At 47.3% G+C, this 17877-nt stretch overlaps 1 protein-coding gene across 1 annotated transcript; it reads left to right on the top strand.

Moving 5' to 3' along the window:
* The first annotated feature begins 5745 nt into the window (after nt 1–5745).
* CNIH1 (cornichon family member 1) lies at nt 5746–17274 on the top strand. The gene is made up of 5 exons (XM_073638459.1): nt 5746–5960; nt 7728–7796; nt 13385–13497; nt 15031–15174; nt 15889–17274. Exons 1-5 carry the CDS (start codon nt 5880–5882, stop codon nt 15914–15916), a joined length of 435 nt encoding a protein of 144 aa, XP_073494560.1. The 5' UTR covers nt 5746–5879; the 3' UTR covers nt 15917–17274.
* The last annotated feature ends 603 nt before the right edge of the window (nt 17275–17877 follow it).

Here is a 17877-nt window from a genome sequence, read left to right as displayed (position 1 = left end):
ACCCAATGGAACCGCCCGCGCAGCAGGAACTCCAGCTTCTTCCATCCGAAGTGCCCAGCTCCGTTGTGGTATGCCTCCAGTACCATAGCCGCGTCTCTTCTTGGCACCACTACTTGCCAGATCAGTTCATGCGTCCGGGAGTTAACCATTCTGCGGCACAACTTCCCCTTGTAAAGGAACAGTCGACTCTTCTCAACCCACAGTTGCTTGGCCTCCTCCGGAGCGTCTGGGTCAAGGCGGGCATCTGGCTGAGTCAGCATCTCCTTCACCAGTCGGACGGCAGGGTCACTGTCTTGCATTTCCGCCCAGTTGTAATGAGGTAAGGGGTTGAACGTAGCAGATTGCTTACCCCTTACACGGTGGGAATACTAGATAGTCCCATGACGGTGGAACGCGGGGAGTTCAATTTCTTCCAGTTCCTCTGGATCTTCCCCTAAGTCCGGTAGGTTTGGCATTCTGGACAAGGCATCCGCGTTGGTATTGGAGCGTCCTGCCCGGTATTTGATCGTGAACTCATAGTTGGACAGGCGGGCCATCCATCTCTGCTCCAGGGCACCGAGTCTTGCCGTATCCAGGTGTGTCAACGGGTTGTTATCCGTGTACACGGTGAACCGGGAAGAGGCGAGGTAGTGCCTAAAGCGTTCGGTGACTGCCCACACCACTGCCAGGAACTCTAGCTTGAATGAGCTGTAATTCTCAGGGTTTCTTTCGGTGGGTCGCAGTTTTCGGCTGGCGTAAGCAATTACCCGTTCTTTCCCCTGCTGGATCTGGGACAGTACGGCTCCTAGCCCGATGTTACTTGCGTCGGTGTAGAGGATAAAGGGCTGGCTGTAATCAGGGTACGCCAGGATTTCATCCCCCGTGAGGGCCATCTTCAGCTGGCGGAAGGACTCTTCTTCCAGCTTCTCCCATTTGAAGGGTGGCTTCTGGTTCTTGGCCTTCCTGGACTGGCCTATCAGGAGGTCCTGCATAGGAGCTGCCTTTTTGGTGAAACCGGGAATGAATCTTCGGTAGTAGCCTACCAACCCGAGGAACTGCCGCACTTCCTTTACGCTGGAGGGGCTTGGCCATTCCTTAATTGCGGTGATCTTATCAGGGTCGGGAGCCACTCCGTCAGCACTCACCACGTGTCCCAGGTACTGCACCTTTGGTTTCAGAAGGTGACACTTGGAGGGTTTCACCTTTAGGCCGTAGTTTGCCAGGGCTTCGAACACTTCTGCCAGGTGTTTCAGGTGGTCCTCGTAGGTCTTGGAGTAGACGATGACATCGTCCAGGTATAACAGGACCGTCTCGAAGTTTCGGTGTCCCAGACAGCATTCCATCAATCGTTGGAAGGTTCCTGGTGCGTTGCAGAGTCCGAACGGCATGCAGGTAAACTCGCTAAGTCCCATCGGGGTGGTGAATGCGGTCTTCTCCCGGTCCGCCTCTGCTACAGGAACCTGCCAGTACCCGCTAGTGAGATCCAAAGTGGAGAAGAAGTTAGCAGATTTTAAAGCAGCCAAAGACTCCTCTATCCTTGGTAAGGGGTACGCATCTTTGTGTGTGATACGGTTGATTTTCCGGTAATCTACACACATTTTCATGGTGTTGTCCTTCTTTTTAACCAAGACTAGTGGAGCTGCCCAGGGGCTACAGCTATCCCTGATTACTCCAGCCTCCTTCATGTCTCTAAGCATCCCCTTGGCGTGTTGGTAGTGTGCAGGGGGTACGGGTCGGTATCTCTCCTTTATGGGAGGATGGTCTCCCGTGGGGATGTGGTGTTCTACCCCCTTTACTCGCCCGAAGTCTAACGGGTGTTTACTAAACACTCTCTCGTACTCTTGAACCACCCGATAGACTCCCTGTTTCTGGTGTGAGGGAGTGGAGTCAGTTCCCAAATGTAGTTGCTGACACCAGTCCTCCATTGGTTTCTTAGAGCCATTACCTTCCTCTGGTTGAGATGGAGGCAAGGGTTCCACGGCCTGTACAGAATTTTGGTTGATGGTATACAATTTGGCTAGCGTAGCATACCGGGGCAGGTACACTTCCCTCTTCCCGATATTTATTATGCGAACGGGCACCCTCCCATGGCGTACATCAACCACCCCCCGTGCCGTCAAAATGGTGGGCCTACTGTCTGAGTAGACTGGTTCTACCATTGCCTGGTAATCTCTACCTCTCAGACCAATAGCTGCCCGGCACCAAATCATCATTTCACTTTTCGGGGGCATGGCAATAGGGAAAGGGTCACACATTCTCACGCTTCCTATCTCACCACCGGAGAGTTCCACCTGTTGCCGCCGCATCAGTGCCCGGATCTCTTTTTGGAGCACTCGCTGCTGGCCGGAGCTGGCGTTCTTGGCAACCTGCTGTAAAATGAAAATCACCTCTGCAAGACAATTTTCAATCACATTAGTTCCTAGAGTTATCTTTGGGTGACTCTCGCGCTTGTCAATGTCTACAATGATCAGTCCCTGTGCTGCCAGTTCGACTCTACCGATTTTAATGGTCATCTCTTTAAATCCGATCTGTGGCACGGGCTGACCATTGCTGGCAATGATACTCAAGTCGTCGTCAGGGTAGCGGGTTATATCCGAGTCATTCCAGTACTGCTTGAAGAGCACGTACGGGATGGTGGTGACCTGTGACCCGGTGTCAAGTAGGGCACTCATAGGAATGCCATCCAGTACCACAGGCAAGACTGGACGTCCTCCCACGTATTTGTCACGCCAGTTCGATGGGCCTGGTGATCTTATTCCTAGGGGTTGGCCCTCTACCCCAGGTTGTGCCAGTTTAAAGGACAGTACCTTGCCATATGTCCGGGTTGATTGCAGCGGCGGCAGATGGGTTGTCCGTCCTCGTTGTATCGGTCGCTGGGTCTTCCTCTGGCCGGTGGGGTCCTCCTTGGTCGACGCCACGGGATGTCCTCCGGTCCGGATGCCAGCTGGATCTTCCCTGGAGCAGAAACCTGTAAAGACTGCACAGTTCGGGTTAGCGCAGCAACGCTTTTAGCTAGCTCTTGGACCTGATGGTGCAGGTCTGGAGCCGGGTCATTGTTCAAAGCCTGCGCGTCAGCTCCCACAGGCCCTGCCGATAAGGGCGCCGCCTCCTGGTGGTAAGCGGTAGTAAGGCGCCTGTGGGTCACCACGCCACCCGGTGCCGGTTCTCGGAGCACCCGGATGGCTCTGTCCTTGAACTGTGCAAAGTCCAGATGAGGATCCTGTAAGGCCATTGCCCGCAACTGGGTTCGGTGGGCATTGCAATATAGTCCCTCTATAAATTGTTCGGTCAACAGCCTGTCCTCATTTCCCACGCCGTCAGGGTCGGTCTGCTTAATGGCTCTCAGGGCCTCTTGTAGGTTTAGTGCATAGTCCCTTATATTCTCATGTGCTCGCTGTTTGCACCCGTAGAATCTAAGCTTAATCTCGGCTGAGGTGCGGGTATCAAAGGTGTCCTTCAGCCGGGTTAATATCCCTGCGACAGTCCTCCTCCCAGGTGGCCAGGACTTTACCTCCCTTTGGGCTGCCCCGGTTAGTTGGGCCACCAGGATGCTCACTTTTTGCTCTTCTGTGAGGGGGTACACCTGGAAGAGGCTATCCAGCTTTTCTCTAAAGTCATTCAGGGTATGTGACTCCCCTGAGTACTGGGGTAGCCAGGCCGCTCCCGGGATATAGGGCATGGTGAAAGGCATGACTGCAGCAGCGGCGGCGCTGGCGGTGGCTGTGGCAGTGAAGCTCTCCTCCGTATCCGACATCCTCCTCCCCCCTAGTGGACCGTGGCCTACCTTGCGATGATCCTCTTCCGTAGGCCGCGGTTCCGCAGTGGATCGTCAGGGTTGAGGACCTTGCGTCGCGCTCCTGTGACGTCGGCGTCTGCTGGGCTCCTTCCAGGACCTTACGCAACGTCCTGACGTGAGGCGGGGCTTCAGTTCTCGCGCGCTTTCAGAGTCCACGCCCCTCTTCTTCCCGCGCGGCGTCTTCAAGATGGCGTCCAACGGCGGGAAAACTCCACGGATGGCGGGAAGAAGGCAGAAGATGGCGCCGGATGGCGGGAAAACTTCACGGATGGCGGGAAGAAGGCAGAAGATGGCGCCGGATGGCGGGAATCTTCACCACAGGTAAGTTTAACAGTCTTCTTTCAGGCACGCAGTACCCGGTGGTTGCGGGCACGGAATCCTGCCGACTACGCCAAAGTTGACGCGCCCCTGGGCCTGAGTCGCGCAGCGTTGCACACGCGGGAGCCTACCCGGAGCCGGATCTGATAGGGGTAGTAGTCTCGTGGCGGTGACCCGGTCCGTGCCCAGGGAGTCAAGCTGAGTGGCAGAGTTTAGCAGAAGATGGTACGGTGTTCGACTACGCCACCCGTTGAATGCGGCTATGAGGCCGCCGCTGCAGGGCAGACCGCTGAGGCCGGTGGTACGATTGTGCAGCGTAGATGGTATAACCCCCAACGGGAGGGGTATGGCCTCAGGGCAGCTGACGTGTTTGAAGGGGGTAGCAGAATAGCATGCAGGTAGCAGGAACCACTCAGAGACGGTGCGGTGTAGTTCAGGGTCTTTACTGATGACAAAGGTAGACCCTCCCGGAGTACTGGCTAGCGATCGGGGCCTGGTCAGTCCGTGAGCAGATGGGATCTCCCCTGGCCAGGCGGAGTTGTAGGCCTCCCCAACTAATTGTACTCTTCTGGCTACCTTGCTAGAGGCGGGTAAAAGTAGCCCACGTCCCTGAGTGTACCGTGTGGTGCTCACCCGTATGGCCGGTGACTCGGGGCCTTCTGGTAGCTTCCGCTCCACGACGGCGGTGCTGGTCCCTTGCGTGTGACCGTGCCTTCGGGTTTCTTGGCCAGAAGACCTGAAATCCCCTGCCGGTCGGTTTCTGCTGCTGGGTAAGGATTAGTCCCCACAGCCTCGGACTCCGGGTCCGGTGAGAACTCTTCAATCAGGGCGAGCTCTACAGCTTCCAGCCCCTGACTCCTTTTAGCACTGCTCCCACTGAGCTCCTGATCTTTCTTTCCTATAGCTGCTCCTCTCCAGACCAGACTATGTCTCTGTCTGGGACTCCTCTTCTCCACTTTCTCTCCCTAACCCTACCTCAGCCCCAGTTTATATAGGGGAAGTTCTTCCCCTCCCAGGACTGGGCAGGAGGTGTGGCATGCTTAGGATTCCTGACCAGGAGACCTCCCACCTGCTCTCAGACGTAATATTGCTATTACTGTGGAAACCAGACCCCTGGGGTGCCACACTTACAAGCTCTTTACTACTGCACTTGGAAGCAATGGCCGGCCAAGATTGCCAGAGCTCATTGTTACCGACTAAGCCCAGCCAGTGCAGCGCTTACAAGCTAGACAGCAGCGGTGGTCGGTTTCCTAGGCAACGAGCTGTAAACAAAAGTGTCAATATCTGAAGAACGGCTGCAAATTTTAATAAGCAGTAAATTGCAAAAGTGCTTGGATGCACAAGACCTATCTGACAATATCCATCTATGAAGGGTTTGTTTCCTCAGAGTTTTTTTTTTTTTACAGTTTTTCGATTTCCGCTTAGCATCTTGTGGCGTTTTTTGTTTTTTTCACTTGAGCCTTTTAGCTTTTTTTTAGTTAAAAATTCATTAATGAAGAAACCACTAGTGTTTTTTTAAAAAAAAAACAGCAAAAAAACAAACCCGTTATGTAAATTAAAGGGTTAAAATCAGACACGTAGTCATCCGACTCCCCCCCCCTCCCCAGCACCATTACTTGGTAGCTCCCGAACAGTCAGCTGACCGCAGAGCGCGCGGCCCCGCCTTTATCTCGAGGTGTCGCGAGCGGCCCCGCCTTTCACGTCGGCGTTTACGTGCGCGGTGCCGCCCACCGGAGCAGCCGGTGAATGATTACTCCCAGCAGGCCCCGCGCCCCCCGGACTGAACATGGCGTTCACGTTCGCGGCCTTCTGTTACATGCTGGCTCTGCTGCTCACCGCCGCGCTCATATTCTTCGCTATCTGGCACGTAAGTATCCGGGCGGCGGCGCTGCTGAGCTGGCTGCTGCTGCCCTCCACCCCCGCCCAGTACAAGGTTCACACACTTCTCCCTCTATAGCTTCCCTGCTGCTCTCAGAACTACAACTCCCAGCATACAATGCCCGAGGAGCTTGGACTTCGCAGTCCACTTGTTAGATAATAATGACTGTCGCTGTCGGTCACTCCTATCTGGGACTTGTAGTTCTTCACCCACAGACCGGGGAGTAAAAATATAAGGCAAGGAGCTTGGCATTCTGGGAGTTGTAGTTCAACCCCTAATAAAGCTACAGGACTAAATGCTGGGCCTTGTAGGTCTACCGGCTGCTCAGCAGGAGGTCTGAAGGGTTTATTAGGGACGGGGTCTATTTATAGGGTCTCCAATAGTCTCATATTTTGCTTTTTCTCATCCTTTTCAAGACCTCTGCTTGCTGTTAGTGAATAGGAACATTCTTATAGATCTCAGACCTCAAGATCCTCCCGCTGTCAGGTTAGTTTGTTACAATGTGTCAGCGCAGAGGTCAGACGCTCAGCTTTCCAGCCTCTCTCCCTGCTGTATGTGGCCCCCCAGGAGGGGCTACGACTGTGTCCTCACGCTCTGGATACTTAGGTTTTTGCTTTTAGCGTTGTATGGGACCCTGGGTGTAAATTGTCATCTTGTCCTGACAGCAAGCAGAGATCTTTACCACCGTGTGAAACCCGCAGAATGAGAAAGTTAAGAACTTTCCAATCCTGGACCTCCCGGGACTCTGTCATCTGTCACACGCACCCACCAGGGCAAGCTTTGTTGGAAGCCATTAACACTATTTTTGACGCATGGGGAGAAATCTGTGCAACCTCATGGAGATAAAAAAGAAAACGCTATCATTCTTAATGATGAAGCTGTGTCACCAAGAATTGTATTATATACTGTATTCATTGATTATTTTTCCCTTTTGTGGAGGAGGGAGAGAGGATGACATGCCAATAACTTGGCAATAATCAATACCTGTGGGGTGTAAGAGGTGTCAGGAGAGACTGTGCAGCATGGTATTCCATGTGAGGACCCTGGGGACTATTGTGCTCCGCCATCTTTTTCATACCAGCTTTGATCTAGGTTTCCTTTCGGATATGGTCCCATGGTGCGATTGGGAGCTGCAGTTTCACAACTTTTCTCCGCATTAGGCATTGTCTTATATCCACTGGCATTTGTGGTTGTATGTCCTCAGACTGATCTGTACTGTGGGTTACATCCATATGGGGTCACTACCAAACTGAGCACCCCCAATAATATGTCAACCAGCAATATCCCCCTGAGATCAGCACGTAAACCTTGCATAGTACTGATACTTTTTGCATCCTCTGTTGATCTGTATACCATGCAGATAGTATAATTTGCCTCTAATTTGTTGTGTATATTATCAAACCATAAGATAAAGGGGTAAAAAAACAAAAAAGTAACCACCTGCATGAAGTACAGGAAGACTACGTTGGGGGATGCTCCACCCAAAGGCCTCGTTCACACTTGTATATAGGTCAGGATTTCATTAGTATGTGTGAACAAGAAGCAGGGCGGCTCTAGAACACAGAAGAGGAGCAGCTCCTTCGTGAATTTTTTTCTCATCAGTGCTGGTGTAGATGGCGACCTAAATCCACAGGTGTGAATGAGGCTGCAGAGAGCTGGATATAGCGGCCTACACGGGCCACCTATTCCGTGGGAATCTATATCTTGGGTGCAAATTTCTTCCTCTACATTAATCCTGTTTTTTTTTCCCCCCAGATTATTGCATTTGATGAATTGAAGACAGATTACAAGAACCCGATAGACCAGTGTAATACGCTCAATCCTGTAAGTGATGGATGACGCCGTTCTCCATTCTCGTCCTGACGGTGATTCTGTGTCTGTCATCCGCATCGCACTTTGCAAGGATGAGTGTTGTGGTCACGACCGAGGAGCCGTCCCACTTAGCAGTGTAGAGGTTATAGCGACTCTTTTACTTTTTGGATAATGAGAGGTTAGGTGGAAAATGGAGTAAATGTCGTCTGACTCTTCTCTCTTCTGCATTATGTCTGTAAAGCCCCCGTCTCACATAGCGATATCGCTGCTGAGTCACGGTTTTGGTGACTCACCAGCGACCTCACCAGCGATGTCGCTATGTGTGACACTTTGCAACGATCAGGCCCCTGCTGTGAGGTTGCTGATCGCTGCAAAGTGTCCTGGACCATTTTTTGGTCGTTGGCCTCCCGCTGGCCAGCACACATCGCTGTGTGTGACCAGCGGGACCAACGATCTGGCTGGTAACTATGGTAAACAGCGGGTTACTAGGGGCACGCGCGCACTTAGTAACCCGCTGTTTACCATGGATACCACTCTGCTACGGTGCTCGGAGGCTCCCGCGCACCGTAGCAGAGTGGTATCCATGGTAAACAGCGGGTTACTAGGGGCACACGCGCACTTAGTAACCCGATGTTTACCATAGTTACCAGCCTGCTCCTGCTTGCAGCAGGCTGGTAACTGGAGCGGGACATCGTGGAACGATCCTTTCCACGATATCGCTGCTCCCCTGATCGCTGGTGAGCCTGCCTGTTTGACAGCTCACCAGCGATGTATTAGCGATGCAGCAACGATCCCTGACAGGTCGTATCGTTGTCGGGATCGCTGCTGCATCGCTTAGTGTGACGGGGCCTTAAGGCAAGTGGTTGACCTTGAACCCCACGGGCGCTTATGTAAATGGCTGCTGCTTATCCCGGCTCCATTATTATTATTACGTACGCTTCTAATTGAACTCACAGCTGGGGCGGCTAGATTGTGGAGATTCTCCTGACCCCAGAAGACTAAGGAAGTCACCACTAACAATGGCGGAAGTTCTGCAATTGCAGTTCCCTATTGTTTTAGCGCTTAAAGGCAATTCTAATCTCTCCAAGATGTGCCCTCACCGATGGGCTAATAACTGACCCTTGGGACCCCCTGGATCCTGAGAATAACGAGGATCCCTGAGGTCTGTGCCTCCTGCATCTTCAGAAAATGACCTATTGTTTAAATCCAGTTTTTTTTGATGAATGTTTTTATTATATATATTTTTATTTTATTTTTAAATCACGATCTTTATTAAAAACAAAATCTGTAATCTTGCAAATTTAACACCGGCCACTGAGGCTGTTTTAGATTCTATTTCCATTTCCAGAGTTTTCATCAGTTTACATATCTGAGGCAGGATTACAATGATTGATTGATAACACCTCTATATACAGCTGATAACCCAGAATCCACCATTCACAATAGATGTCACAGCTCACCTCCTCCTCTTCCTGTACAATGACTGATAACACCTCTAAATACAGTAGATAACACAGGACCCACCATTCACAATAGGTGACGTCACAGCTCACCTTCTTTCACATTGATTTTTGCACCCGCTCATTAGATGCTTCAATGCTAAACATAGCGTCTGGGTCTGATCATTGTGGCTAATGTTCATGTACATTTCCTGAAAGTACAGAAAGGCCGAGTCTAAAAATAAATCCTCCTGGCTGGGGTGAAAATTGCAAGATTTCTGATTTTTATTTTTAATAAAGTGATATGATAAAACAAATTAAGGAATTGGTCCTTTTCTGAGGTCCCTTTCTTTGCTCCGGGCCCCATTCACATGACTGGAGCTGTGCTGCATCGGTGACTTGGTCCGCAGGGAAAACTTAGGAATTGGGTGCAACACTAAATCACACCTGACGCACTTCATGCTCAAGATCAGTAGGGTCCCAGAAGCCTGACTGCTGGTGATGGGAATAATCCTCCAAAGTGAAAAAGAAAAATGGAAGGAAGGAGTCCAAAATAAACAACTTAACACTCTCCTTTCCACTAGGATGGCAGTGTTTATAGCCATTGAATCACATTGTACATTTGGAAAGTGCAACCTGCAAAACTTTTTCTTACAAAGCAAAAAAAGAAAGTTTTGTGTTTAGAACCTTCAGTTCCTGCTAAGTGTGACGGTCCCTTTGTCGGACGGTCCCTGTATTCTGCGGTTAAGCTGGGATGTGTAGTACGTTTTCTGGCTGTGACTCTCACCAGCTCTTATACTAACGTCTCTCAATCTGCTTTTTACTTTGTCGCAAACAAAGACATTTGAAAAGCTGAAAAAGATTAAAAGAGTGAAAAGTGCACTGAAGGTGTGTACATCCCTCCCCACCTGTTGTTTTTAGGACAATGTGTCTGTATGAATATTCCTCTGCCTCCATCTCTCTATATATTTTCTTTTTTCCTTCCCCCTTTGACGTGCCTGATCCATCCGCATCCTCAGATTTACATATAATCCGTTTATCTTCTCACATGAAAGAAGTTTATTTTGCCTGCTGACTTACAAGAAAAACTGTTATCTGCCTTCGGAGTTCTCCTTTAATCAAAAACAAACAAACAAAAAAAAAAAACAACCTTAATCCAAATAATGTCAAAGGATATAGCAGCCTTCAAGGCCATCATTTTATTTATTTTACTTAAGTGCTAAATATAATTTTGCAATTGGGTTTTATTGAACATTTTGCACATTTTGGCTTTTACGGACTTTTTGGTTTCTGACCACAAAGTTTATCTGAACATTTGATGTGCTCCTAAATCAGCAGAGCCATCAGAAAAAGACAGATAAAAGAATTAGAAACTCCCCAGAGAGCGAGCTCACTGATGGATTCTCAGTTAACTCATTCTGCAATTAGCTTGGAACTTAAGACACTGGAAAAGCTAAAATTTTTAATGCATTTAATAAAAATATGTCCCTGAAGGCATCCATATTCTATAAGTAAATGATAGTAAAAGAACAATGCTGGATAGAGTTGATCAAAAAGAGTTGCAAGACCCTGGTGCATTGGTGATGTTGGTAGTCTGTGTACTTGGACCTGACCCCTGCAGTCGTCCTCCGTCCTGATGGCATCTTCGTCGCCTCTTCACAGGTCGGCGGGGATGCTGCTAGGTAGGAGGAGATTTGCAGGACTCTAGTCCAGGGGCCACTGACTACCAACATGGCCGCTGGACCAGGGTTCTGCAAATCTTTTTGCTCGACCCGAATTCTGAAGCATTATTTATTTTTTTTTTGCAACTCAGATTTGTTAGCCCTGGATTTGAACAGTTATTTGTATTCACTTACAGCAAGCGGATATTTTGAAATATTATGAACTGAAAGTTTCCATATACAAAGATAATAGACCGGGACCTACTTCTCCAATTTTTTTTTTTATATGCCAAATTGCCCCCGTGCTGCTTCCTCCATGCCCACCGCACACTGTATTTCTACAAAAGGCATTTCACAGTTTGTCCCGATCCCTCGTCATCATCACACTTGTTATAAATCCAGAGGCGCCGTCACTTGTGCATTCACGTCACCATTTTATTATTCATCGTGAGGTTATTAACATGCATGGAAAGCTTGTGTGATATTAACACAGGAATGTGCACGGCTCGGGGATTGCATCCAGGAGCTCCAAGCATTTCCATGGTTTCTTCTCTGTAGATGAGCTGTATCCTGGCCGATGCTTCGCCGGATGTGTAAGCCAGCTCAGTGGTTGCATCTGCAGAGATTATGGGGCCGATGCAGCCGGATTAAGCCCTTTCTGCCTCTCCAGCTGTTCTTGTATTACAGGGCCACGTATGATCTGCTGCAATCATTAACAGTTTGCTTGTCTGGACCAGATAATCCTGCATCTGAGGTTAAATTGGTGCTAGATTTAAAGGGCTATTCCACCAGGAGTTGGGTTTTTACCTGGTTTGAGTACAATGATACTCAACAATACCCGTGCAGTGCATACGGCTATATTCATCATTGGATTGGAGCGGAGGAATGGAAGGAAGATATGTTTTGGCCTCATTTCTAAGTAACCATGATGATCCAATTGCAGACCTCTGTCTGGGTTGGTGGCTACTCGCCTGACCCATAGACATACATGAGACTGAGTTCAGACTGTGCACGTCAGATGTGTGAAATCAGCTAGGCCTTCTCAGACCAGTGACTGGGTCCGTGTACTCATACGCTTTGCAAACGGGTGCAGAATCCGACTGCAAAACGAATCCCAATCCTGTTCCCCATCCATTGGTTTATGTGGGATGCAACTACACCAAATTTGCAAACACTTGTACATTTTGGAGCCTTTTTGCACTGAGGGAGCTATAAATGACAGGCGTCATCAGCTGAGCTATGATATAGGAAAATCCATCAGGCTCCCAGGTATCATATTAACACTTTCCATAATGCAAATCGCCAGAGCAAGAAATGAAATAAGAACAGAGACTGGTGACATTTCAGTTCTATAGCCAGATGAATTGAGTGCAGCTCTGCAGTATAAGGCTGCTTTTATATTGCATTCTTCGGAGTTGTATTGTAGATTGATACGTCTCCGGGTTTTGAGATAAGCAATGTCTGTGGTTCCATAGTCCACATTATGTAACACGTTAGATATTCTCGGCGGTCACTTACATAATGTTCTTGTAGAGATCTCTGCGGATTCTAGCACAATCAATTTTATTTATTTTTTCTCCAGAACCAAGAAATTCATCCTTCCCCACAGCTTCGGTGTATTATAGGCAGTAATGAAGCACGTAGTGTCGGCAGGTTATTGCTGCAGGAAACAAGAGTGTAAACCCTCCATGTGCACAGGCCCCTATCTCACAAGCTTTGACCCCACAGGACTAGTTTAACCCCTAAATAAGCTTATTACACCTTTTGCGGACTAAAGGTCCAGCTGATAATGGCCAAAGAACACGGCACGTGCTGCAGATATAATGCTATTTGGGGACAAAACAATCTTATTAATCCGTTTTCTTTTGGCAGTAAATGATCGTTCCGTCAGAATAGGCCTAAGGCGCTGTTCACACAATTGTATTAGTCTGTATGCAAACCATAATGCCCAGACCAACCTAGTGTCTCCTGAGCTGAACTTCCAACTTCGTATTTCCCTGTTATTTCAGGTTCGGTCTGGGCTTTGTGGTCCGTTTACAGACCACGTAATATGCTCTTGTGACCGTAGCCATAAATGCGTTGTGATTTCTTTACTTCGTGCACTTTTTAGGGGCCCCCTGACCATTGTTGAGCGACTGTTCAGTTGTCCGATTGACATCAGTGCAATGAATGGAACGATGGTGCACGCACAGTCTTACAAGCAGTGGGACTTCCAGCGCTCTGCACGTTATTATATACCCACAAGATAGGGGATAACTTGCAAATATGGGAATGAAGCGAGAACCCCTAACATGCTCCAGTGGCATTGGGGGTACTACTGCCACTTTGGCGTTGGTAGCGTTTTCCCCCAGTTTTTCTTTCTGGCACATTAGTTTCCTGTCAGTGTCTGATATGTGGGAGCATGGTGCAGTGTGTGATGGCGCTGGGGGTCTGCTCCAATGTCCCCGCAGTGTATGGATGTATGTATATAGCATTGATGGGAATGTTCTTTCTCTTGCAGCTTGTGCTTCCCGAGTACCTCATCCATGCCTTCTTCTGTGTCATGTTCCTTTGTGCTGCAGAGTGGTTAACACTCGGATTAAACATGCCCCTTTTGGCGTACCACATTTGGAGGTAATGTATAGTTTTTTTTTTTAATGATTTTGTATTCATGTCTGACATTACTTTGTAGAGAATATGATGCAAGTTTTTGCGAAGAATATGGAAAATCCAAAACATTGTGGATGATCTTTTTACCAAATCTCATCCACACGTTGTGTAACATGACCTGATTTTTTTTTTTTTTTGTGCTGTCAATTTATGCCATAACATTTTCTCCCTTTTGTATTGCATAGTGACATCTATAGAATTTCTTCAATGAAATCTGCACGCCTTGGTGCTGATTTTTGGCAATGATTATTTTTCTTGGAAAATCCTCAGCTAAAAGCCCCCATATAAATAAGATCAATGGGATACAGTCTAATGTGTAAGGGGGCTCCCGACAGATGATGTCTGGGGAGAGAAGGATCAGAACTCTGCTGACTGGTGGTCTCAGATTTTGTACTCCTTGATCAAAAAAGAAACAAAGACCCCTGACTTTTCCCACTTTTTAGTTGTTTTTTTCTGGATTCTGCCCAGTTTTACTTATTTGTTATACACAAGGTGTAGAAACCACGTGACAACAGGACATGACACTTATTACGGCACCATCCGAGGTCGCCATTTAGTTCGCTGCCTTGATTTCATTTAAGGCAAATCTGGAAGTAAATCTGAACATGGGACTTATTTGCTTCTTGATTTTAGCTTCCACTTCTGTTTTCCTATTGAAGACAATGTTACCCTGTCTGTCACTTCTGAGGGGTGGAAAATGGCAAAAATATATAACAGCCTCTCTGCTACGAGTTCCTTCACAAGTCAGCGACAAATTCCTCGTGCCACTTGGTGATTGTGGCCCGGACTTCACTGTGTCTTACAAAGGATGGAATTAATATTGATAAATACACGACACAATTAATGTGCTAGTTGTTGCAGATTTTCTGCTCTGATTTTAGCAGTAACAACCAAGTGGATGAGTTTTTTTTTTTTCTTTTTAAATGTGCAATCCCTCACCTCCAGGTCAATTTCTGCAGTGTGGATGAGATTTGTTTCAATGTGTCAGTTTCTACCACGTATTTCTAGTTCATTTTTTTTCCCATGGCGTTCAATTGGAAAGTCAAAATCCGCAACAAGTAACCTAATTGTTACAGGCGACGCTCATACCTGCAACATAGTTCTGCCGCCATGGCACCTTTTGTGGCACCTCTTCACTGGTCCCCCTGCCAGCCTCTGTATACCCGGCCTCCAGCGATGAAGCATTGCCCCAGGAGAGCCAAATATAGTGGGCAACCCTGACTTTACTGTTCACAAACGTTTAAAATCTATTACAAATGCATTTCCCATAAAACGTCAGCGCACCTTCCCCACGGGCCGCCTGGTACTTCAGCTCGGCTCCTTGGAAATGATTGGGGCTGCGTTGCAATACGACGCACAGGCCGTGGACTGGTTTGGTGCTGTCTTCAGAATTAAACCGCCATGTTTTTCTGATCCTCTACAACGTTTTGGTACGGTTTTATCCTATTTATTATGGTCATTTTCAGTTTAACGTGCACGGTCCTCTCTCTTTTGCAGGTACATGAGCAGGCCGGTAATGAGCGGCCCCGGGCTTTACGACCCCACAACCATTATGAATGCAGACATTCTAGCATATTGTCAAAAGGAGGGATGGTGTAAACTAGCTTTTTACCTGCTGTCATTTTTCTACTATCTTTATGGGTAAGTTGTGTTTTTGGGTCCTTGCTTAAGACCAAATTCAGTCCCTATATCAGGGCTGTGGCCTCATATATGCCCACGAGACTGTCAAGTCTTGGTCAAGATGCCTGTGGCTAGTTTGTGCATTATGATCTGCACTATACGGACGTTGGAGCTCGTTCTCTATTGTCCTGGATGGATTTAATGATGTGATCCACATGGAAATTACTGGATGAAACTTAAAGGGTTGGGTAACCCCTGCCATTGTTCCTTATTGGTGTAAAGTGGGGTGGGGTGTTTGGCCCCTGCTCTGAGCCACAATGTGGTGCTGCTTTGGTAAGACCCTGTTAGCCCATGCACTGCATGTTGGCCTTGAGCTTGAATGGCTGCGTATAACATGAAGCTGCCAGGGGTTGGGGTTTCCAGTCCCAAACCAATATCTGGCCCTGTTGGTGTCTCCTCTAGATCTAATGCACATGGCAGAGGCTGCATAACAGTACACACGGCCTTGTAATCTAAGAAGCAAAGCTCCCAGCCGATATAATGTGCAGTGTATATTATAAATCTGAGACCTTGGGCAGTGATCTGCAACCTGTGTATCTGCCAGTTTGTGATCCTACAGATCCCAGCATGTCCCTACAGCCACAGCTGGAGAGTCACAGGTTTCAGATCTACCAGCGCTAGTATACGGCCCGTGTCGCCCTCCCTTCTTTACATGGCCTTCTCTTTCTCTTGCAGCATGATCTACGTGTTGGTGAGCTCCTAAGAAAAGCCTGAAAAACAAGCTGGTTGAATATAATTGCATGCAAAGCTGTAAACACTATAGGCATTTGATCCAACAAGATCCTACCGCAGTGGCCAGTGCGTTTCCAACACTGCATATATACTTCAAGAGGGGGAAACGTGGCTTCCCAACTTTTTTTTTTTTTTTTAACAGCCGGTCACACTTTGTGCTGGAGGGGGGGGAAGGTTCTTCATGTTTTACAAAGACTGAAAAATTGTGTATATTCAGCATTCTTTCCTCCATTTCCTTTTTAAGCTGTTGCTATATATATTTAAGCCTTTTCCATGATATTTTTGCTTGTGTGAAAGGTCTTGCACTGACGTTAATGACTGAATTGGCTTAATGTAATTCTTTAATTAAAAACTTGCCCCTTTTGAAAAAAAGACAGAACAAAAAATATTTTTTTTTAAAGTTTGGTTTAGAAACACTCCTGGCTGCATATGAGTTTCTTTTACTTATAATATTCACTGGTGCTGGTTAGCACAGAGCTTTTTCTGATGGTCTGTGCCACTAAAGGGGGCTGTACATTAATGGGTTGTGTGATAGTCTTCATATGACATCGGCAGTAATTACCCTGCTTTGGGATCAGTTTAATCCCCTGCCAAAAAAAGAATACTTTTTCCCGACCTAAAGATTTTGGGAACACTCTGCAGACAGCCCTTTCCAAGACTCGTATCTGTCATCTGATGTTCAGCAAACGATTGTATTATATGGAAGATCACAGGTTGGTACATGTAAATGGATTATTACTTGCTGATGAGGAGCGAGGTCTCCATTTATTGCATATTAAAGGAATTATCTCATGAAGAAAACTAAAAAAAACTTTTCCGCAGAACAGATTAGGACACAGTGGCAGGCCCCTCTCTGACATATAGCAGAGATGCACTGAGAAATTGTCTCTAGCGTTGGCGGACCCAGTCTGTGCATGCATTACATGCTCTGCTTTTCCTTACTATTTGCATCTTCTGCCTGACCGGTTTATCTTCACGATACATCCCTTCTACAAGTGATAGCTATCCAGTCACTATTTATACGTAACTAACCAGTGTTCACTTTCTATCAAGCATATATGTGGTTTCTGGCAAATTGGATATAGATATATATTTTTTTCCCAGCCCCTTCCTAAACAACTTTTTTATTTTGTGGCTGCTGTGATGCTCCCATAATTTGTATAGCTAATTTATTTATCTTGTTAATTTTTATTGCTTTAGACGCATGCCTCACTTTTCCTTGTCAAAACAACCCAAAAATGCCTTTTTTTTTCTAGTACTGAATACAACAAATGCAATATATACCAATAAAAGGAGAGACCTGGACATTGACCTTGTTCAACAACGTTACCTACCGTGTTTGCACGTTTCTTGCAGGTGAAAAATTGCATAATGCTAGATAGAGCTTACACTATATACTAGTTGATAGATTTCTGCCTTGATTGTCAATTCCAAAAGGGGTTGATCCCAGTAAGAGAGGAGTGTTGTAGTATATTTCCGTTAGGTCTAGAGATCAAATATCATAAGATATTAGTTGTTTGTAGCAGTATAGTAGATCAGGTGTCTATCTTGCAAGGTTCTCTGTGTACGTATCTGGCTTTGATTTATATTTGTCGTAACGGGAGAAAATACTAACAAATGAATCAGTACTTGTTAAAATACACTTGTATGAATGAGGCCTCATGAAGCAAAGGTCATGGACTAAAGTGCAGCTGTCGGTTGGCTTTCAGTAGTGGTTCTGGCAGAAAATAGATAAACTCAAGTTAAGAGTTGGTGTGAATTGATTTGCAAGACCCGGTCCAGCAGCCACATCGGTAATCTGTGGCTATTGGACGGGAGCCCAGTGGCTCGAGGCGGCTCTCAGGATTTTCAGCCTATGGTCACAGATCACTGATGTGGCTGCTGGTTTGGACCCCGAGAATTGATTCTTACTAATTTTACAATTGGTTGCTC

Source organism: Phyllobates terribilis, unplaced genomic scaffold (genome assembly GCF_046119375.1).
Source record: "Phyllobates terribilis strain yellow unplaced genomic scaffold, ASM4611937v1 Scaffold_7__3_contigs__length_470593459, whole genome shotgun sequence".
In the NCBI taxonomy this organism is placed as follows: domain Eukaryota; kingdom Metazoa; phylum Chordata; class Amphibia; order Anura; family Dendrobatidae; genus Phyllobates; species Phyllobates terribilis.
Note: the sequence above shows the minus strand (reverse complement) of the source record. Positions and strands in the feature narration are given on the sequence as shown.